Source organism: Papaver somniferum, chromosome 4, assembly GCF_003573695.1.
Source record: "Papaver somniferum cultivar HN1 chromosome 4, ASM357369v1, whole genome shotgun sequence".
Lineage (NCBI taxonomy): Eukaryota > Viridiplantae > Streptophyta > Magnoliopsida > Ranunculales > Papaveraceae > Papaver > Papaver somniferum.
Window position 1 is genome coordinate 112,199,736 of NC_039361.1, and position 24,675 is coordinate 112,224,410.

General features: G+C 37.4%; 1 protein-coding gene across 1 annotated transcript; it reads right to left on the minus strand.

Moving 5' to 3' along the window:
- Positions 1-436: 436 nt before the first annotated feature.
- Positions 437-1,388, minus strand: LOC113274193 (protein MEI2-like 6). Its single transcript, XM_026523660.1, has 3 exons — positions 928-1,388; positions 697-834; positions 437-557 (listed from the first exon to the last, which is right to left on the minus strand). Exons 1-3 carry the CDS (start codon positions 954-956, stop codon positions 473-475), a joined length of 252 nt encoding a protein of 83 aa, XP_026379445.1. The 5' UTR covers positions 957-1,388; the 3' UTR covers positions 437-472.
- Positions 1,389-24,675: the final 23,287 nt, after the last annotated feature.

Genomic DNA, 24,675 nt, shown 5'->3' on the forward strand with positions numbered 1-24,675 from the left:
GGAGAGCATTGTCTTCGATATGCTTTAAACGTATAATCTTTAGTACGTGTTGACTTAACGAAGTGAATGTCAGTGACTCCTCTGGACCTCTTAGTCATTATCTATTCAAGCCTCAAATAACCTTTTACTAATCATCTAACACCACTAAGGAATAAACATATAGGGCATGCTCCGTATTTATAGGGCGCTGGATTGAAGGTTTTGTCCTCTTTAAGAGTTGTGGTTATTTTTGAATCAACCTCTACTAACCACATTCCCCAAGAATAATTCATTTGAAAGTATATTCGCCCATTGAAACCAAAGAAGGGCTTAATTATTTATTTTTTCATATACAGTAAAAACTCCAAATATTGATACTCTATATATTAATAAATTCTATATATTAATAAAAAATCATGGTCCCAACTTGGGCCAGTTATAGATAGTGATAAATTACACATTTTAATATTTATAGATTTTGAGTTCTTCCAACTTAAGTTGTTAAAGAATTGTAAAATCTCATGGCAGCAACAGAAGTTGTGAAATTGACAAAAGCATAACCTAAGTTGGCCCTCCTCCTATTTAACAATAAAGAAATGGGAAAGAAATCACAACATCAATGACAAACATTAACACAATACTGAAAAATCAAAGATTTTAACAATGCTACAGTACTTAAGAAACAAAAAAACAACAACAAGAAGAAGATCTACGCACACGAAATCCATAGGCAAGTAAAGGAAGTCATATTCAGAGAGAATAGCATCCTGGTGATCATCATGATTTGACATTGTTATGGCTTTTTTGTTCTCCTCTATGCAGTGTTGATCCACAATATCCATTAGCATACTCCTGCTGTATTTTAAAGACAAAATATCAGTACTAAACAATAGAGACCAAAGACCATAAAAACAAAAAAAAACAGTGAAAATCGAAGAGAGAATACACCTTATTGACGTGGGGATATTTTTCATCATTACACTAGTACTACTAGTTGTAGTGGTCTTACACTCTAGTCTTTTAGCAGGAACAGGAAGTGGTTGTTAATGATGGTGATCATGATGTGGAGGTGGTGGTGGTGGTCTAGAGAATGGCAAGAGAGAGTAGTAAAGTAACGGTTTCTGATAAAAGGGATTACCGAGTTGAGGAGTTGTAGGGAGTGAAGGTTTGGGATAAAGGGTATTAGAGAGTTGCAGAGAAGGAGGACTTTTTAGTGCTTTCAGATAGTTGTAAGCTGCAGGAGACATGAGGTGCAGGTGTGGCCTCATCTTTTGGTACTGATATGGTTCGGCATTTGGGTTTAACATTGTTACTGGAAAGAAAAAGAGTAAAGGATGTATAGAAAGCTTATAGTATTTAGATGAAGTAGAACTGCAGAAGGATGAAGAGTGGTGGTGAGGAATTTTTGCTAAAAGGGAAGAGGGTGTGGTTGTTATTATAGAGATTGTGATTTGAAGGTTAGGGAAGAAGAAGAGACTTCGCAAAAGAGACAAAAACGGTACTAATTGTCAGCTGCCTGCCTTTGCACGTGAAGTAAAACAAATATATGTCCACTTCTTTTCAACTGTTGTTTTGTACAGGGAAAGGTTGTCGAGAAATTGAAAAAGCCTAAAAGAACAAATGATCTATTGGTGTTAAATGGCCAGTAACTAAATGATCTGATGGTGTAAATTACTTCTAGATGACCGGCACCCGCACCTTTGGAAAGAAAGGAAGAGAGTTCCTTGATAGAGAAATTTGCTGGTCGGTCCACTAAATCCGATCAAGGATGTCATCTAGTCCAGCGGGATAAATCGTTTAATCGCTGGTCCAAAAAATATACGAAAAGAGTAAAATTACTAAGCTAATCCTAATAACAGGCGTGTCCGAGTCACAACCAGAAAAATGCAGAGAAGAAACCACACATTAATTCAATTTCTTCTTATTTTCATCGACATATTTTCAGTTTTCATTCTTTTTCTTTATTAGTTTTTCAATCTTCTCTTCTTCTTCTTTAGTTTTTCAATTTTCTTCAGAGAAAACAAAATCCCCAAAACCAGATCGAAAAACTAAATCAGAATCTTGGTCAATTTCATATTCTTTATTCAATAATCATTTTCAAATCGAAAAACAAAATCAAAATCAAAACCAAAACCAAAACTAAATCTGTTTTTCGTTGAAGAGAAAAAATAGTTACTAACCGAAAAATTAAACGAACAATTATAGAAAAAATTGTGGAAGAGAATGCTTCACCGTCAAAAAGTATAAGAGAAATTGTTGATGATTCACCAACAACAAAAACCAAACAAAAACCTGCTGTTAATTCACCAACAACAAGAAGTATGACTAAAATTGTTACTCCACCAGCAGCACCAAAAAAAGTAAACTTCTAAGCACCACTATATATTGGTATGTACTACATATCTCCATTCATGTGTTGTTTTTATGCCTACATATTGGTATGTACTACATGTTTTCATTCATCACTTACATATCCAGATGTTTTTTTTATGCCGACATATTGGTATGCGCAACTATCAATATGTAGTGTTAGATACACTACATACACTATCAATAGTTGTACATAGTGGTATACACAATTACATACCAATATGTAGTGTTTGGATATACTATCAATATCCAGAGATGTGTTTATTGATACATAAGCAATACATCTTGTTTATCTACCACTACATATCTAGAGATGCAGTGGGAATCCTATTATGTTTTGTTGTATTTGGTATGAATGTGTAGTGGTACATATCATATCATTGTTGTGTTACTTGAATTACATATCAATATTAGTAATCTCTCCCCCTCGATCCCCGTAAATGGTGATACATATTCATTATTATTATTTTTGATGGAAAGAGGGGCTTCAGAAAACCCCTAAAATTATTTATTTGATTACCTCATTCAAATTGAGGTTTGGATTGTTACATAAAAGAAGTGGTATAAAGAGATACCCTCCTATTTCATCATTATACACTGCAGATCGATACAAACAATTTACAATGTGAATATTATGATTTACATGAAACCCAATAACATGGAAAAGACTAACCAGAATAATGGTATATTGATTGATCTTCAACCATTTAGAGATTTCTTCCTCTTAAGGATAATATACTTTGCAGAAGAAATAGTTTATGCTAATCTTCGTAATCACGATCCATTCCAATAGCCATTGATCTTCTTTGTACGAATATTGATCATCGTCACGTCGGAATTCATCATCTTCAAAGATATGCTTCAATCTCTCATCGGATTTCAACACAAGAGCCAAAAGGCTGTAAAAAAACGCACTAATGGCGATTAAAATTGGAATTATTTGAAGGCATGGAATAGCCATGGTGTATACCAGATTATAAAACTAAAAAGAGATTCTAAAACCTAAATCAGAATGTGATTTTTATTGAAAACAGGAAAATAACCATACAATTACAAACCTAAATTTACTTGGATAATCTGATAAATCAGATTCAATCCCAGTAAATCTAGGTTTGAAGAAGAAGATTTTGATGAAAAAAATAGATTTGGATAATTGTTTAGAGAAAACGGTTATGCAGGGGATTTTGGAGTGAGGATTTTTTCAGATGAGTTATTACTTGAGACTGATACATGTTCATTATAAATCTCATATTCAATACTTTTTATCACATGCATATTTCAATGCTCATAAGATAAAGCTTTTTTTTTTTTTTTTTGATAATCAACCATTGGTATTTCATTCCATTAAGAAACGTTTACATGATGGTTTTCAAGAAAAAATAGTACATCATAAACATGAAACAAATACAATAAAGGATGCAAAACGTAAATAAATCGCGAAGAGAAAGAGCGATCCACAACGGTAGCACCCAAATCTTGTATGAAGAGATTGAAGAAGGAATGGTACTCGAAATCACGTGCGACCATTTTAATTGATTTTCTTCTTGGAAAAGAGATACTCCTATTAGAGAGGAGTGATTGCCCAAAAACTCATGTTTAGCGAGAAGCCCAGAAACTCTAGATCTATTATTCAATTGAAGAAGAACTTGATCTTGCCTCCGTCAAATCGCCCGATGTACTTGTATCTAAAAACCGAATCACGAACAAATCTATAGAAAGAAACACTATAAAAGTATAGATAAAATCGCCCTAATAGTGAAGAAAATTATTCAAAACGTAAAATAAAACTAAAAAATAAGAAATCTTTGCTCAGATGTAGTCCCTAAAGGACTAAGTCTTAGCAAATGATGAGGAAAATGATAAGTTTTCTTCAAGATTTTTGAGAAGGGAGAGAGAAGAGAGAGAAAAAAGTGTCCAATTATAAGATAAAGCTTCTAATAAGTTTGAAAGACTTTTCAATTTTCATTCCATGTAAATTAAGTAACATATTATTAAAATAATAATAATTAGTATTCATTAATTTCCCAAGCATTATCTCTATTAAGTGTACAAAAAGAATTTCATTAGACTCCGTGAATTTTCTTGACGAATATCTACTTCCACTAGACTACAAGTGCATGCACTAATAATAGCTATTTTAAATGTCTTGCTTAAAGTTTCTTAATTAATATTACAAATGAAACATTCTATTTTCCTTCTTCTTATTTTCTAAAGCAAATCCAATCCTTTCATTTATTAATTTCATAATAAATTCATTTCATACTATAATTAGTCATCATGTGTCTATTTAAACATCAAATCGAATTATTAAGTATTCCACCACAATTCTTTCATTTCTATCTTTTCATGTCCCACAAATATATTATTATTCCAATGATAAATATATTCGAACTATTTAATACTTTTTTATTTCTATTAACAAAACATAAAAAGTCTAACATTATTTGTAAATGTCATAATAAAGATTTTATGGGCTAACTGTTGGATTATATGTGTAAATTGGGATTTTATATTCATCATATACCAAATGGGCCATAACTAGAAGCCTAAACCCCGACAGAAAAATAATGGGTATTACAAAAAACCATTTTTGGGGACCACGGTTTTTTTGGAACACACAAATGGGAGATATGGAAACTAATTTGGGGATATGAATTACTTCCCCCAACCAAAGGTGTCTGCTAAGGGGTGTTTTTTGGGGAGAAAATACTAAAATACCTTTAAATTAATTAAAAAACATTATGAAAAGACTGTTATACCCTCCCCACAAAATAAAAATTTAAAACTAAAAAATCAAAAGCCAAATAAATTATCCCCATTCAGTTCCGGCACACTCTAGGTTAGGGTTCCGAATTTTTTTTTCCGTCATCTTATTCATCCGTTCTTCATCGACGATTAATCGTTAATTCAAAAATTTCTCCGTCGATTAGCCTACCTACCCGAGTCCATAAGAATGCCTCCACGAAAGAAATCAGATGCCCAATCGAAATCAAAATCGATTGCTCAACAAAAACAAGAAAAGATGATTGCTTTGATTGCTCAAGAGCAAGAACACGAAGAACAAGAGTTATCGGATGATCAACTACTCAGAAATATGGCTTATGTGAGAAGGTAAGTCATTTAAAACTGCTTAATTAGTATTTCAATCGATTTGTAGTTATGGGTTTAGGTCAAAATCGCAAACCCTAACTGAAACAGTTGAGTTTCGGTAGCTTCTGGCATTCAATTTAGTATGAATACCACACCGGAACAGTGTAACGACATTCGATTTAGGATGAAGACCACACCGGAACAGTGTAACGGCATTCGATTTAGGATGAAGACCACACCGGAACCCTGTATCGGCGTTCAATTTAGTTTGAATACCATGCCGGTATTGAGCTTCTGATAAATAGAGAACCTTTGGATTTTCTGAAGGGTGCCGGCATAGGTTTTAGGTTAGCTTCCATGTCGGTACCTTGTTACGGCATGTGTTTCAATTTTACGTATGTGCCGGCAATGGTGTTTTGGTATAAAGGAACTTCCTAAAGATTACCGGCATCCTTGTCAATTATTTGTCAATGCCGGTATTAGGTCTCGGCATGTAATGGTTTGAAATTACTATGTCGTGTTTTGGTCACGGCATGGTCGAAACTTTGTTTTAGTATGCCGGTAGTGATGATTCTATGCCATTATGTAGTGTATCTATGCCGGTATTATAAATGAAAGTTAGTTGTCTTATATTTATTTCGTGCTTCTTTTCAAATAGGGCAAAAGCAAAGGAAGTTAACAAACGAAAAACTAAAGATGATGCCATTAAGAAAAGAATGAAGGAAGGTATTGGAACTCCTCAATCTCTGCCTCCTAGAGGGAAAGAACAAGGTCGCAACAAGCGATTGGGGGCATCTACAAAAGGTGAAGTTTGGGAGAGTGGCCGTGACCGTATTAAACTCGCAATCCGTGAACCTACCGGAGCAGTTGAGGAGGAAGATGAGCAAGATGAAGAGGAAAGTGAGGAGGAAGATAATGAGATTGATCCAAGTCAATTAGCACCCAAAGCCAAGTAGTAGTGGAACAAGTTGGGCCAAGTCAACAACCGACACAAGGCAAGGGCATAGGCAAAGTAAAAGTTAAAGGTTCACAACTTCCTCATATTGATGACATGATACTTGACCTTGATCGTGGTAAAATTTGGAGTGCAGCTTCTTATAATCCGGGGAATCTATTTGGCTACAAGGACTCTTGGGCTCGTATTATCTATCAAACCTATGTAAGAATTTCTACGTCGTTCATATGTATTGTTTTGTATCTATATAAAACCTCTTAATCGTATTATCTCCTAATTGTAGGATCATAAGAAGGTTGTGCGTGTTTGCCGAAACCAAGCGGCGTCTCATTGGGATTTGTCTAAGGAATGTGAATAGGTCCAAACATTAGTAAAGGATTCTGGTCTACATCCTTTGGTTGAAAATTATGTGAAGAGGTGCAAGAACAAGAAACGAAGAGGTGCTGACCCCGGCATAAATGAAGACAGTCGAGGAAAAGATAGACAAAATTGAAGATCCAAATGCAAAGGACTTGTGGAAGGAAACGAAGAAGAGGGTTCACAAGAATCCAAGGACCGAGTGATCTAAGATGTTTGTTAATTTTTCTTTTATAGTATTAGTTATGTCTTTGAACAATATACTGTCGGTTTATGTGTGTTTGTCTGTCTTGCTAAACTTTGAACATCTTTGTTTCATTTGTTTTCGGTTTGGAACATCTTAACTTTACATATGGTTTGTTAAACAATCTAGTCTTTGCTTATGTTATTTTGTGTGTCTTGCTAAACTTTGGAGATGTTGATTTCATTTTTTTTTGGCTTAGAACATATTATATTGTTAATCTATGTCAAACATTGTAATTTTTATGTTTTTTTTTCAGAACCGGCACGGTCAAAATTGTAACAACAATGCCGGTATACTTATTTCTTTTCCGGACCAAAGGAATTTAGAATTCCGGCATGGATTCGCTTTTCCAGACTATGCCGATACTCTTTCTTTTCCTCACACATAAGTGATCTGTGTATACTTCCGGCATTATTAGGAAGTTAATTTTGATGCCGGCACTAAACCTGATATCTCTATGTACTTATGGTGAGTTTCCAGCACAAAAGAAAAAAAACTTTCTAAGTCGGGATCAGTTCCCGACATTGTAAAGTTTGAACTAAATCATGCCGGCATGTCCATAACATACGGTTTAATGATTAAAATTCAAAATTCCAAAAAAATAAAAGGTTGCGTATTAGTGAACCACACATTGGTAAATTACTCTTTATCACTTTCTAATTTATGAATAAGAATTTCTCCCTTCTCAGGGATAATTGATAGCTTCAACGCATTCCACAATTGGTGGTCCTCCGAGTGATTGGGGATTATATCCTTGTTTTTAGTCAACGGACAAACCGGTGGCAATGGAAAATTTTCCTTTAGATTCAGAATAATGAAATGATTCCCGTTCACGAACGCCAAGACAATTCTTCTCTTCTTAAGAGATCCTTCGCACTTTTGCCACTTTGGCGTATAAATTGTTTGTTCGGTGGGATAAAAATAATGAACAACACAGTTAAATGTATCCGCTACAAGATGCCCACAAACCGGCATTTTCATCCAATATTCAGTAGGAAGGAACTTCATCTCGTGCTCTGGCCCTAACACCCGAGCATGCAAACTATCAAACCCTTCCTCATCATATACCAATTGTTCATAACATCTCTTCTTTTTCATAAGTTGTTCGGCCATCCTCTTTCTAGCGTATCGGCATGGTGTCATCCCTTTACTAACCGCCGTCTCAAAGATTCCTAATTGTTCGGTCACGGCATTATAGCCACAATTTCCATCTCCATCGACATCATCTGTATATACAATATACTCGCGAATAACCTCTGGAAGTTGCAGTACATAGGACTCTATTTTGGTATGGTACTGTCTATAAGTCTTACCTGTTTGGGAATCCTTAAACATCTTCATATTACCAACTTTTAGCTTAAGTATATCCAATCCATCCCCTGTAATCTCTACATTTCCAACGTCTTCAGTATGTGATGGGAGTCCGTACTTCCTTGGCCTACCCCTTCTCCTTTTAAAAGATACTACATCACCATCGTGTTGTTGATGACTAGGCATTGGTCGCTTACCTTTGCCATCACTTATTTTTGGCGTGGCTTCGGAATTTTCAGCTTGATGTACTTGACTTGATGTGGGTTCATGGTGTGACAAGCAAAGACACACAAAAGCTTGCAAGTATACAAGGCCAAGTTTTAGTATAGAAAGTAAGCAAGGGATCATTCCACAGAGACTTGGGGTGAATTGAAGTTTCCTAGATAGTCTGAGCTAGTGACAGGCAGTGAACTAAAGAACCAAAGAAACAAAGAAAAATTCAGTGGCAGTGAGCCAAAGGCAGTGGCAAAGAAAAAGAAAAACTTAACCAAAACAGAACATGGGAAAGAAATTTTGGATGGGAAGTGTAAGGAGATGGATGAGAATTCCCTTCACCTAGCTAGTTTGCCTAGGTCAAGTTTTTGTCATATGGTTAGTTAACTAACCTTACAGCCTTAGCTAACCCCTAGTATTGGCTGTCTGTTTAAGGCACAACCAATCACAGACTAACTAGGCAGTGGCTTACTAACTAATGTAGCTGATTAACCCCTTAGAGCCACCACTGACCCCTAGCATTAGTGGTCTTCTTACAGCACCACTAATCACAAGTCAGTTGGGCTTTTAGGAATCTAACTAGCCTAAGCTATTTTGAGTTCAACAAAAACCATCCTAATAGCTAACCATCATGGTTCAAAGGTCTTCTCTGAGGTTTAAACAGGGAAAATACATGATCATGTGTAGAAACAATACAAACATGCTAATTAACACAAACATAACATGACAGATGGATACAAAACATCACAGGAACAAACATCACACACAGAACACAACAGGATATTACACTAAACATGAACACAACATGAACAGCACAAAAATGATCATTAACAGAACTTGGTTCTGGACACACTGGCTAATCCAGGCATAACTTTTACAACAACACCACAGTCTATTTATACCCAAATCCCTAAATTATACAATTAGGGTTTATAGAAAAATACCCAAATTCAAACAGTGAAATTAACTCACCTAATCTTCAAATTGACGTCGACCCATCCTTCTTTGCCTTCTCTCAGTCCTTCTCCTGCTCCAATTCAGTCTTATAGCCTCACCTATTTTACTAATTTCCCACCTAGGGTTTCAGGGGAAAATTAGAGGGGAAATGGGTAAAATAGGTGGCTAGAGATGTATGTAGGGTATGGGGGTGATGTGGGTAGATACAGTTTGGTGGAGAGAGTTGTTGGCGGCGTTTGGTGGAGATGACAGGGGAGAAGGTGGTGGTGATGGTGGTTGCAGAGTATGGTGGTTGCAGAAGGTGAGGGAGAAAGAAGTCGATGAAAAGAAGGAGGGGAGTGTTTGGCGATGGGTATAGGGTTAGGTTGCTCGGGTGTGAGGCGGGCTCATCAGATTTCGATGTTAGGCGAGTGATAGGCGTTTGATCGATACATCTGAAATGCATCCAACGATAAGATGGAACATAGCCTTCAGCGACCGTCGGATGAAGAGATACAACGAAACTAACGGCGTGAGATGGAGTTAGGTGTTGTAGTGTTGGTCAGGAAATTCAGACTTTGATGCACGAAGAGGAGGCGACCGTTGGATGATGATATGGATCCAATCTGACGGCTACATGAGAAGTGGGTTATGGATTAGGGTTTTGGTTTGGGAGATAAGTTGGGCTTGGGATAATTCTGAGCCCATTTCTTCTTTAAGAACAATTTCTTCCTCTTCAAGCCCACTTCTAGCCTTTTGGTCTTGTGCACAACATTCTTCGCGGCTTCCTTGTGTAATTCCTCCCGGCTTTTCACCACTCTTCAACTCTTTTCCGCTCCGCAAGTTATCCAGACTTTATTTATTACCTAAAAATGCAAAATTAAGTAAGAAAAATATTTATTCTTGAAAACAATGAAAATACAGAATATGGGATAAAATGTAGAATTAATGCACAAAAGATGAGTTAAATGCCAAGAAAAATATATAGAAATATGCACTTTTTAGGACTCATCAAATACCCCCAAACCTGAATTTTACTTGTCCTCAAGTAAAACAAAACTAAGGAAATCCTACCTATACCACTGTCGCTGGTCTCTCGAATGCATTTAGCGTATGCACTAAGCCTTTTAAACCACTAAGTGTCCCTAGTGGACGAGTTGAAGTCTCGTGAAGGTTTGCTTAGAACGTACCTACAAAGTTCTAGGTCAAAATATAAGCTCATATTCCATCAAATGTGACATGTGCGAGACAGTTTAAGCTCACAGCAAAATGGAGATGTCAATCTAGCTATCGAAGGCACAATCCTAGCACTGATAACAAAAAAAGACATGTGATAAGAGTGTAAAGTGTATCTACACATGTGTAAAGAAAGATCTGAAGTTATGACTACTAATCACCAAGAGATAGTTTCTCAGGCTAAGAACTGAGGTCGAAATCTAGCTAGCTGTCCGGACTTTACGAGAATTGTGAATGAGTTGGAGGTATTTCACAATTACTCGCGTTGTACATCAATGGCATACACCCTCCTTGCTTATTATAATGAAACAACAAAAGATGACTCTTTACATGACTCTTATTTACATTGACTATTCTCTTTTTATTTTTGGAACAAGAGATGATGGAATTGATAAGTACTTGATTTTTTTGTATTTTTCTGATATATATTTTTTTTTCTGAATTATACATCGTTTTTTTTTTTTTTTTTTTTTTTTTTTTTTTTTTTTTTGATAAGGAAACACTTTTGATACATATACAAAAGGAAACAAAAATTACATGACACTTTGCAAGAGGTAGCCCTTTTTGATGCACCCAGTTAAATTCGATGGTTGTCTTTCTTAATGTAACCTCCACCTTCTATCCCAACCAACCAAAGAACAAGCTAGTCAAGTTTCGTTCAGTATTCTAAAGTGATTGGCAATCGTAACTTCCTATCCAACACCTTGAAGATCGAGGCCATACATGTATTGGTAGATCGTGCGCGTGCAAATTTCTTATCACTATGTGAATTGTGCTAGAATCAGGGTGCCTAAATATCTAGACTAAGACTCCTAATAAAAATACATTTTTGCACAAGAGTCAACATTTCAAGGTAAAGAGCTCCATTTTTTTATGATTTTTTTTTCAATTTTTTTTTTAATTTTTTGAATTTTGATTTTAATTTTTTTGAATTTTTCAATTTTTTCAAAAGAAGAAGGAGTTTTGTTTTCAATTATGGCATATTATCAAGTATCTACTTTCACCCCCAAACCTAAACTAAACATTGTCCTCAATGTTTCAAAATATGGAAAGAATTAAAACAACATATGAAGAGGATCATGTTGAGTAGAGAAAAAGGAAAGAAGAATACCCGATTTCGGCGAAAGCAAATTAAACTCCGTTATTCAAGGAAAAAAATCCAACATATTTCAGCCGAGATCATATTGGATTAGCAAAATATATACAAAAGGAACAAAAGGGTTTTTAAGAAATTTTATCTACTGGATTATATACAAAAATTCACCATACACTAACAATCTAAAGAGTTGAGGATCAACCCAAAAGACAAAGTGTAAAGGTTTCAACAGCTTCACACAATAATAATATGGTAGGCATGCAAGTGAAGCTGTGAAACAAAATGAGCTACCCCCAAACCTGGATTTTACAGAAGATATAATTTTGAAAACAAAATCGCGCAGTTTCGGGGGTTCATCATGCAAAAGGTCTAGCTCGAAATGAACTTTGCTAGGGACGGGCAAACATGCAATTTCCAACTGTGGTTCCTCAAGATATTATATTTGAATGCAAAATGGTCCAAGAGGACTTGGGAAGCACACAGTTCCAAACCTAGATTAGGCATTCTCAGAAAAATTGGTTTTACAATATTGGTACAAACCAAATCTAGGTTGGGTGGAAGGCCATCAGATTGTGACTCATGTAGGAGAATAGGTGCGTCATTATCAATCAAATCAAAATCTCCTAAATCATCTACACATGTCACATCATGCTCACAATCATCAATCAAATTAGCAAGTTCACACTCAGAATCATCAACATCATCAACAGATTTGTCCTCATGCATCGGCAATTCAATGGAAATATCACAATGTGACCTAGGTAGAGAATCAGATACATCACTTATATTTTCATGCATAATAACATTAGTGTCTACAGAAGATTCAACTATTCCTATGTCATGCTCATCTTCACAGAATAATTGTACGAATCCCATGTCAATATCAAAATCATATGAATTACAATGAGTATTAGAAAAAACAACATTCATGAAGGTCGAGGGCGAGAAGCCATATGTTATAGAACCAACAGGTTCCACAATATTTTCATGTTCTTCTAACATATCATCATAATCATCATAATCATCATCATGGTAGCATGCATATTGGTCCTCATTAAAAGTCGTGGTGTCATTAGTCGATTCATGTTCCTCTAAATTAGGTTCATATTCAACATCATTTACATGAATGGGACTAGACACTTCATTAGGGACAACATACATTTCCTCATGAATTTCCTCCTTTTGTAGGTGAAGCAAAATCTGATCTAAATATGCCTGAATTCGTGATGTAGATCTATCGAAGTTTTGCTCACTGAGTCTGAAAGCTTCTGTGGTGGAGTCTAAATTCATGGGAGTACAAAATTCTTCATGTTCAAATTGTGGTGATTGGTACATGTGTGCATGGTCATTAGGGTTTATAAAAGATTGATCGCAACCCTCAAAGGATTGATTATGGTCCCAATGACTACCATTCTCACAATTTATGGGCATTTCATACCTTGGATTTTCTCTAGATTGCCTAAAATTATGCAAAATATGACAATTCTCAATAGGGTGGTCTAAACTACCACATGCAGGACATGCATAGATTTCAGGTTGCCTAAGAAAATTAGATGTGACAGATTCCTCATGTGATTGCATTTCTAAAGCTGCGATTCGAGCTTCTAATTGATCCACAAGAGATGATTGTGTGAGTGAGGCATTAGCAAAATGTTCATTTTCACGTTGTGGCAAACGATGCATGTGTGAATAGTCATTAGGGTTCATGTATTGAGGCTCGGGACTTTGAAAATGTCCATAATAATTCCTATGACTATTGACATCATGATCTATGAGAGGTTCATAACGTGAAGTATGTCCACGCGCAAGTTCTCTAAGGGATTTGTTGTATTCCCCAACTGTAGACCAAGATCTAGACATGATTGGGCTCAAAAGCTAAGTAACTATGTTACAAAGCCCAAAATTTGGTTTTTAATGGGTTTGGATTTTTGGGAAAAATTTGGTTTTTATGGGAATGAAAAACATTTGGTTTTTGATGGGAAACATTTGGTTTTTATGGGGATAAGCCCACTGTTTTGGTTGTGCTTTGGTGAGGCAATGGGTTTGGGGAACTGTTGTGAAACAAAGCCCAACTTTCGGCCTAGAGTTTGGGTACACGGCCCACTAACGACTTCAGCAAGCCCAGAAACTAATGAAGCCCAGCTGAGTTGGTAGGTTCAGTTAACCTTGTTTAGGTTGTTTGTTGGGTTTTTGAAACCCAAAATTTTGATAGGGACAATCCCACAGTTAATGCTCAAATACAAACCCAAAAGTTAACTTAAATTACAAGCCCAGCAAAAAAAAATGGAAAAAATTATTACAAGCCCACAAATTAAAAATGGAAGCCCACAGGTTGGGTTCTCTTAATGGGTTTAGGCTTACTTGCTTAAGCACAGCCCAGCTGCTCAGTTTGGTTGCAAAAGCCCAGTTGGGCCTTGGATCATCCTAAGCTTTGGCTTCAATACTTAAGGCCCAGTTGGGCTTGGTTCAAATCAGTTCACTTCACAAGCCCAGTTGGGCTTTATCTTACACCATCTGCAGCAGCTTCAGCAGGGACTCAGCAGCAGCAGCAGGGATCAGCAACAGCAGCAGTCTTGGCAAGCAAGTCTCAGGAGGGGCAGTTCAGCAGCAACTCAGGGGCAGCCTCAGCAGCAAGAGGCTCTCAGGCACAGCAGCAGCTTCTCCAGCACTTGCCTTGGCAGCAGCAGCAGCAGACAGCAAGGAAGAAAAGCAGCAACAGGAAGCAGCAGCAGCAGCAGCAACACCTGTTGGCTCAAAAAGAGAAGTAAGTTTCTTGCTAGAAGCTAAGAAATTCAGCTGCACTACACAGCAGCTACTAAAACATCAAGTTACACTAAAATGCAAGAATGCAATGCATGATGAGTATGCTAGAATGAAACAATATGCAAAAGAGTATGCAATGATGCAAATGAACTAACATGCAAAAACACACAAAAGCTTGCAAGTATACAAGGCCAAGTTTTAGTATAGAAAGTAAGCAAGGGATCATTCCACAGAGACTTGGGGTGAATTGAAGTTTCCTAGATAGTCTGAGCTAGTGACAGGCAGTGAACTAAAGAACCAAAGAAACAAAGAAAAATTCAGTGGCAGTGAGCCAAAGGCAGCGGCGCCAAAAACTTGGTAGGCCGGGGACAGTGTATAAAAAATGGAGAAAGTTAAGGCCTACAGTGATACCGCAAGTGCACGGTTTCGATGTAGTGAGTGCACAAGTACGGGTCGATCCACAGGGACTTGGGTGTGTTCATGAAGATTCCTAAGCTAAATGGCAGTGACAGTGCAGTGAGAACAATGAGAAGGCAGTAAAGAGAAAAGCAAAGCCAAGAGGCAGTGAACAGGGCAGTGAAGATGATGAGTGAGCAAAGCAGAAAGAAACAAGGCAATATAACAAAAACAGTGACAGTGACCAAAGGTCATAGGTAGTGGGTGAGCAGTGGTGAAAGCAAACAAAGCAGATGAAGGGAGCTAGGATCATTAATTCCACCACTAACCTACACCATGTATTCAACGACTACATTCTTGTTCTTGTGATGACATGGGTTAAGATGTGGTCTGCCCGATGTCTAAGAAGTTTCTCCACTAGAGAAATCATCCCCAATAAGACATTGCTCCATAGCACTAGTTATCTGGCTAAGTATAACTAGTCTAAGGCTCAACATGGTCTGGTTTAGCATGATTGGTGGCTATGTCCACATAGAGATATTCTAACTACAGTGGATACATGGCATCCACTGTGAGAGCAATTTGCAGACATGCCAAAGTGATTATCTCCTAAACATTTTTAACATTCAAGAATGCATATTCACATCACACAGGATAGCAAGTTAAGGCTTCCTTAAGACCCTAGCAATTGAAACTAACACATGATAAAACTGAAATTAAAATTGGAATTAAACTGAAATTAACCCAATTAGGGGGTATCTCGGCTAACCAAGAACACCCTTCTCTCTACACATCAATTGCCTTTTATAGTTTTACAAAATATCCCCAAATTTCGAAACCCTAACTTGCAAACCCTAATTTTTGAATTGAAAATTCCACTCACCTAATCCCTGAATTGATGTCGACCCATGCCTATTCTCTCTTCTCTGCTCCTCTCCATGTCTTCAATTGCATCTTATAGCCTCACCTAATTTATTGATTTATCACCTAGGGTTTCAGTGGTGAAAAATCAATAAGTTAGATGGCTATAGAGGTAGGGGAGGTAGCTAAGGCGTGTAGGTGGTGTTTGGTGACAGTGGAGGAAGTGGCGATGGCAGGGTGGTGTGGTTCAGCGAGGTGTAGCTGGTGGAGGTGATGGAGTTGCAGAGCAGCTCTCTGCAACAGGGTATGGAGGAGAAGAGGTCGAGTGATTTTGGGTTAGGGGGCGTTTGGCTAGGGGTATAGGGTGTTCGATACTTGGGTGTTAGGCGGGTGCAGCGACGTTTGATGATCTGCGACAAGGAGCGATGGATGGGAAGATGGTAGGTGGATCTGACGGCGATGCGGAGGCAGGCGATGAGCGACCGTCGGATGAAGAGATACAACGAAACGAACGGTACTTGATGGAGTTAGGTACTGTAGTGTAAGGCGGAGATATCAAACTTCGATGCACAGCAAGGGAGCGACCGTCGGATGCTTCTGAGAACTGATCTGACGGCTGAAGACGCAAGCGGGTATGGATTTGGGTTTTAGGCTTTTGGGTATAGAATATGGGTTTGGGAAATGAGTTTGGGCTTGGAAAACCTTGAGCCCACTTCTTCTTTAAGAACAACTTTCTTCTTCAAGCCCATTTCTATCCTTTTTTTGGTCTTCCGCACATCACTCTTCGCGGCTTCCTTGCGTAATTCCTCCTGGCTTTTCACTACTTTTCTGCTCTTTTTGCTCCGCAACTCATCCAATCTTTATTTATTACCTAAAAATGCAAAATTAAGTAAGAAAAATATTTATTCTTGAAAACAATGAAAATACAGAATATGGGATAAAATGTAGAATTAATGCACAAAAGATGAGTTAAATGCCAAGAAAAATATATAGAAATATGCACTTTTTAGCACTCATCAGTTCCTTATTCGGCATTTCAGTTTTGATATGCAAAGCCGCCCCTTCACCTATGGGTGTGACTTCGGAATGCTCCCCATGTTCAATCGTTGTTGGTACCTTCCTAGGCCTACCCCTTTTCTTTGTAACCTCGACTCTATGTGTGGCATCCGCTTCCTCGGCTTGTTGTTCTTGTTCCATCGATGCGGGTACCTTCGTCGGCCTACCCCTTTTCTTTGGAACCGACACTTCATCGGCTTGTGGTGTGGATACGGAATTCCCCGTTTGTTGTTGACTTGATGGCGGTTCCTTCCTCGGCCTACCCATTTTCCTTGGAATCGGCGCTCCCGCGAACCTTGCTTCTGAAAGCTCACATCCAGTTGGGTCTCGTTTCTTACTTGCATCGTCTTCACATTCGTGTTGACTCATTGCTTTCAATTCTTTCCTTTGTTTTCCCCTAGTCGTTTTAGTTTGTGGTCTACCGGGCGGATCTACCTTTCTTGGCTCTTCACTTTGTGCTATCCATGGGCGTGTAATTAGCCTTAGTTGGCTCAACAATACTTGTCGTCTAGCCGAGTTTCCACGTGAGTAAGCTTCATAGAATTCCTTGGCTTCCTTTGTATCCCATGGTGATTGTCCGGTAGCTTCCGAAGGGGGAGGGTCGAAAGATAGTTGCTTCCAAAATGGATCAATAACCTCAATAGGTATAACTTCTTCATACTTCACAAGAATATGACGACACAGAATCCCCAATGAAGACATGTCGGGACAAATACACACATCACCCGGTTTGCCGTAGTTTATCTCTTTTTCCATTTCTCTAATCATATGTTTTATTACCCAATGCGAGACGTTGAATTCTATTCCTTGGAGAAAATTACCATATCGAAAATGTGATGTCATCCTTTCCATTGAGCTTTTCTCAAAGTCCTTCTTGATCCTATCGATATCAGCCTTAAATTATTGCTCCATTGCCTCGGTGAAACCACGTTTCCTTGGACGGACTGTATAATATCTTTAAATCTCCCATGAGCGGACTTTGCTATACTAGTTGCTTCATTCCCGTAGTGTATATACCGGTTTGTCCACGCACAAACAAATTTTTCCTTGAACTTATCCAACAATTTTATCCCGACAGTATGAGACGGCACTTGGATACACTTCGTTATATTTGGAAATAAACATGTTCAATATCTTTTCATATATATCCTCGGTAAGAGACCAATAAACTTTCTCCCAATCCTTAGAAATTCCAACCACCTTTTATGATTTTCATCGTGTTCTTTTTCCACTCGCTCTTTAATCTTTCCTCTTTCATCTTCTTATTCTTCGGGTGATAGTTTCTTCTTGCGAACATCTTCCTCTAGTTGAGCAACCATTCTCTTTTTAATATCCGCCTTAGAGGGTTCAAACAAAGAATGACAATGTTTTATCACATTTTGACCTATATGATATGTACATAGGAAATTTTGTGCATCCGGGAATACGTCGGATATAGCATTCATTAGTGCGTCATCTTGATCGGTTATGATGACCCTCGGAAATTGATTTTCCGGGAACAATAATATCAATTGTCGTAATGCCCAATGATAATTGTGATCCCTCTCATTTTCCATTAAACACCAATCCAATGTGAATGATACCTTGTCCGATGTTTGCCCTACGATGTTGAAAAACGACATGTTGTATTTGTTTGTCTTGTAGGTGCAATCCATCATAAGAACACCACAACATGTATGAGCCAATTGTGAAATCAAAGGATGCGAAATGAATATTTGAAGGGGCTTTCGTCCATCCCTCTTTTAATGATACGCGTGTAGTTGTAATCCCAAACTATCTTCTCAAATTCTTGCATAACGGTCCTCCACTCCCATTCCACCCTTCTAATGGTTGCTTGTGCGCTATAAACTGTACTTAGGGAAGAAACGTTCTGATTATCCTTTTCCTTGAAGCCTCTGAGAATCACTCTTGGTTTGATACATGCTTTGGTCATTATCTTTACATCCTCGAATTCATGAGGTTTTAGCTTCGCAACTAGGGAGTGACCAACAAAATCTTTCGGATCCCGGTGGTTATGACGGCCAAACCACATCGTACAATCCCATTCCTTTTCTTTGTCTCTTAGATAGAAAACAAGCTTAAAGGAGAAATTATCCTTCCTCGTACGAGTCTTATATACCTTATTAGTCTTCTTTGGATATACATAACCCTTTCTCTTATGGTTATCCTTCTTCTTGTATTCCCCACTTCTCTCACAAACCATCTCAAAACGATTATCTGAACGTTGGGTATTCCTCACCAACACACAGATGTTCTTAAGAGCTGTTTCTTTTGCCCAAACAATTGCTTTCTCTGGAGATTTTATTCCCTACATAAGGACAACAATGGGAAATTATAAGGTTAATTACAAGCAATCCCCACATAAAGTTCTAAAAACTAGGTGAAAGTATTGTTCGGTAACATACCAGAGGAATTTTATAGTATTCGGACGTCCGGACCAAGCGGTTTGGAATTTGTTGGATCAATGTATGTCACAATCTAAGGAATGAATGAAAAGAAAATTGAATTAGTTCCAAATAAAATTAAATTACTATGTCGGATACTAGTTCCGGCATGCTCAACGACAGTATCGCCAAAACAACCAAAGCCGGGAACATGTGTCAGCATTCTCGAATAATGTTCCGGCATTCCGGAATTGCACTTCCTAATTTTAAACAGTACCGGCATTGTATTTTCTTGAACATTAATGCCGGGGTTCCCAATACCGGCATGTTCGATATGTAAGGATCCAAGCCGGTATTCTGTGCCGGCTTTATCCGTAATTTATAAACCACGCCGGTAATAGGTGCCGGCGTGCTCGATAATTTATATACCACGCCGGTATTTAAGTTCAAAAATCTTTAACTCCTGGATGTTTTTCTTTTGGTACCGGCATGGTAAAGTTAGGATTGAACCATGCCGGTTTGGATATTCCATGGAATATTCGGTGGTAGGTAAAAAGTGAACTGCGTGCCGGCATGGATTTTTTGGTTGAAGACCACGCCGACAATTGTTTCAAAATGGGGGATATTTTTCGCCAGCATGGAAGTAGTATGAATACCGTGTCGGTTCTATTGGTGCCGGCGTGGTATTCATATTACGAGTATGCCGTCACCAAGCTTTTTCAGAGAAAAAATGGCGGTTACAAAAAAAATAATCAAATTTTCGACCTGTTAGCAGCATTACCTGTGTGTTGGGGATGCTTGTATGTTGAACTTGTTTACTTTCTTGGGTTGGTTCTTCAAAAAAACACTTCATGCTCACGAAAATCATATTCCAAGGGTGTTGGTTCATCATATAAGTTCAATTCTGAGTTGTTATCATTAACCGAAGATTGAAGATATAATTGTTGTTTTAGTTGAGTTAAAGATTCAGCAGCTGCAATTCTCTCCTCACAATCATCTTCCATTTGTACAAAAAAAATTCCACTCAAAAATATTTTTTCCCTCCTTCAACTCTCACAAATTCAAATAAAAAAACACACTAACCTAACCCCAAATACTTAAGATTTTACTAATTATTATTAACCACTAAACCTGATTAGTGAGGGTTACATTAGGAGTTAAAAAAATAATTACATAAGGGGCGACCCAGATTTGATATCTGGATCCAGTTTTTGTCATGTAGCTACATCCCCCAATTGCGCGTTCTTTTTTTGAGGGGACCATTGTTTTATTTTGGGTAAGACATTAGAATTAAATCTAGGTCACTCCTTATTTAGATATTTATATTAATACCTAAATTACCCTCCTGATTAATTCTAGATAATGATTAGATAGTGTTAATAATAGTTAGTGTAATGATTAGTGAAATGATTAAGTTAAAGATAATTAGTGAGATTAAAAAATCAGATGGATTTTTTAAAAAGAAGTAGAATTATTGAGAGAATAAAGTTAGAGAAGATGAAGAAGAAAAACATGGAAAAAAATAAATTGAGTTCACTAAGCTTGAGTATTCGGGTGATGATTCAATTGATGATAGCTCATCTGAATCTTCATCTCCTTCCTCTCCTAGAGTATTTGTTAATCTTCACAATGATCCGGATATGAGTTATTTCTTAGATAGTGATTGTATTCTTCCCCAAACTCAATCTCAAGATGAAAACGATGGATTTTACCAACCACAACCGGAGGAAGAGTATTTGGGTACCCATGTATGCTTCAAACTTAGATAATGTTGGTTAAATTGTTCCAAATTTTCAAAAAAATGTAAAATTTTAAAGTAGATTTGGTCTTGTTCGGTTACCTTATGTGAAGAACAGGTAACCGAACACATCTGAAAGTGTAGTTCGGTTATTTTTTCCAAACACGCAGGTTACCGAACTCGTTCTTAATGGAGATTTTTAGTCGTTCGGTTAACATACATGTTACCGAACTTTGTTTATAGGATTTACAGAGTAATGTTCGTTTTGCCCGCAATGTTGTCGAACTTTAGGGTCTAGAAGTTCGGTTGGTTCGCAACCAATATCTAACCGAACTTCACGTAAAATAAGATTTTACCAAGTGTACCAAGTTCGGTTGGTTCGCAAACTTCATACCAACCAAATATCTAACCGAACTTTACGTAAAATAATATTATACCAAGTGTAAGAAGTTCGGTTGGTTCGCAAACTTTAACCCAACAACATATTAACCGAATTTAACAAACAAAAAAAATCAAAAGTTACAGAGAGATATTCGGTTACCTAGTATAAAATGGCAGGTAACCGAACTTTATACTTCACAATTTCTTTGAGTCCACCTTGTTTGTTCGGTTACATGTCAAATTGCTTTACCAACCGAACTTCAAGTTCGGTTATTGCGATGAAATTATCTTGTTGCCGAACTTGTTTGTGATTTAAATTAATGTTGTTACATTTCTTGTAGATTGAATGCCAACCTATACAAATGGATGATCAACCTTCTCCGGTTGATATGTTGTTCGAAGATACATACCATCACTATGTCAATGATTTGGTATTTTACTTACCTATTTATGCGAAGAATTGGGCTAGAGAGCATGCCAAGAAATCCATGTGCGTATTAGTTTTGAATGGAAAAGAAAGCAAAACTCTTTTTAAAATGGTTTGTGAGAGAAGTGGAGATCCGGATGTTAGTCACAAGAGGAAGGGTTATGTGTATAAAGGAAAGACGACGAGGAAGAACACAACGTGCTTAAAGAAAATTAATTGTCCGTTCAAGCTAGTATTTAGTAAGTGCAAAAAAATGAATGGATGGGTTTTATCTATGTATAAGGTGGAAGGTCATCATAACCACCCTCGTACGTAGGACATTCAGTGGCCGAAAGGCTCACTCCTCAAGAAATGGAGAAAATAGCTAAATATAGGAGAATGGGTATTTCACCACTTAATATGCTTCGCTTACTAAAGGATGATACAAGGATAATGTATCACGTTATCCACCATTTACAATGCAATTGAGACAATTAAAAGGAACAAATGGAAGGATAGAAAAGTGATGCAACAATTGTTTTTTTTTTTGCTCAAGAGAGAGGCTACGCGGTTTAAAAGAAGGTAGGCCCGGAAGAAGAAATAACGCATCTCTTCATTGCGCATCCGAAGAGTGTTCAATTGGATCAATGATTTTATGAAGTTCTTATAATGGATTGCACTTACAATACTAACAAATACGAGATGCCTTTGTTGAACATTGTTGGTCGTACCTCGACGAAGTCATCGTTTACCGTTGATTTTGGTTTTCTAAAGGATGAGCAAGAACCAAGTTACACTTGGGTGGTCGTCAGCCAACGCAAAAATAATTTAAGTTCTTTCACTTCACAATTATAAATAATAATATAGTTATAGGAACAGATTCGTTCCATAGGGAGATATGGGTTGTCAAATTGTTTTGATTGCTTATAGAAACTGGGGGGGGGGGGGGTTTGTTTGCAATTATAACTAAATAAGAATAAGGAAAATAGAATAATACGAATATCAGAAATAAAAATTACTGGTTAGAGTTTTCATCTTCCATCTTCCAACATGTTATCAACTGAATCAATCTCAACATTCATTTTCTATCGATATCAATAACCTTAGAGCGTCCTATCGCAGGATTACTCCGGAAAAACTCCTATTATCATCAAAGGCGCAAGAGACACTCTTTGAATCATTTCCACTAAATAACTTTGCGCAAGAGCCACTCAAGTTTAACCCAATGAAAGCACTAATATTTATGAGTTGGGGTTATTTTAAGCAATATGGTGCAAGAGACACATAGATTTAACCTGGGTTACGCTTCTACATATAATTGTATGGCAACATCACGTCGTTTACAACTATATTATGCTACTTCTAACAAGGATTATTCGACAATTCCGGATCTGAAACCCTAGTTTAGCAATTGATATGAATGCATGCTCATTTAATTTGCAACTTAAACAAACTAGCAATCAATCATATATGGAGTTATAAACGGTAGAACATAAGCGATACTAACAAATTTATGAATGAATGAGAATGAATACTTCAATTGAATAACATGTTTTTCAACTTAGGACTACATATCTAACCAATAAGAAATGTTTAGTTAGTCATGGATTTCTTAAAACCCATATAAAATAATAAAGAAGAAATTGAAAGCAAACCCTAGGTTGTAGAGAAATCTCTAACTCCAAAGATCCTTCTTCTCTCCTCTTGTGTGTAAAAACGAATGATAAGATCCCTTCCAAAGATCCCAACTCTCCTATAATACTCGTGAGAAAAATCAACTCCCAACCAATGGTCTACGACTTCAGTCGAAAGCCGAATCCACAAGTCGTATTTGGCATGTCAGTTCCTCACAACTGATAGCCCTACTCTCCTTTATAGTTTATTCCTTCAGATTTCCCACGGATACATCATGGGCTGACATGTTGCCGTGAGTTTTCAAAGTCCCTGGATTTTCTTTTCTGGCCACAGCCATCCACGAACACTCTCCCATCCGTGAAATATTATTTCTTTTGGATTTTCAAACTCCGACAGTAAACCCCCGTATACCAGGCCCTCCGTGAGAATTCTTTTTCCCTTAGTTTCTTGAACTTTCACTGCCAGCTCGAACTCATCTATTCCTCTCTGTTTTCATATCGAGCAGCAACCAACATAACTTATTTCCATCATCTTCTCATCTCAGACTCATCTGCAATGGCAGCAAGTATCATCATCAATCATCAGCGACCATCACGTTCTATATCTCCCCTGAAAACGACACTCAGTTAACTCTCGTCGTCAGTGCTGCCAACTGCCAAAGCTCGAGCTTTCCATCACTGCCATTCGAGATCTAACTCCATGTCCATTACTGCCAAATTCTTTCCCGAGTCCTCTTTACAGCGTTATTTATGTTCATCTCCATCACAAGTTCAATTTCCATCATCAAACCAACAAACAATCACCATCCAAGAGCTCCACCTGCGTAACCAGCAAACTCAACTATACCACAACAGCCATCTTTGTTAGAGCACTGCTCGGTCGAACTCGCATGCGTTGCTATCTCAAGCATGTTTTTCAATGTTAGTGATCAAAACTATAAGTATTGATTTCTAGTCTACTATAGATAAGTCTCGGAGTAGGATGGAAAGTGTAGTTGAGCTCAAGAACTCTATGGAAATCATCATACAAGACGAAGAACTACTCAAGGAACTGGTGGAATTCATCGACTGAAAGGTATGTGGAGACTTGAACTTTTCTATCACTCAAAAGTCTATCTACTCTATCTCCTATCTTGATAAAAAAGTCGTTTTGCTATATAGACTTTGATTATACACATTTGATATTTCGAGCCGGGTTTATCTCGTTTATCTATTTCTCGAAATACGTGTTGGTAAGCTTTCGCTTTGGCTAAGTTCATCTTTACCTAG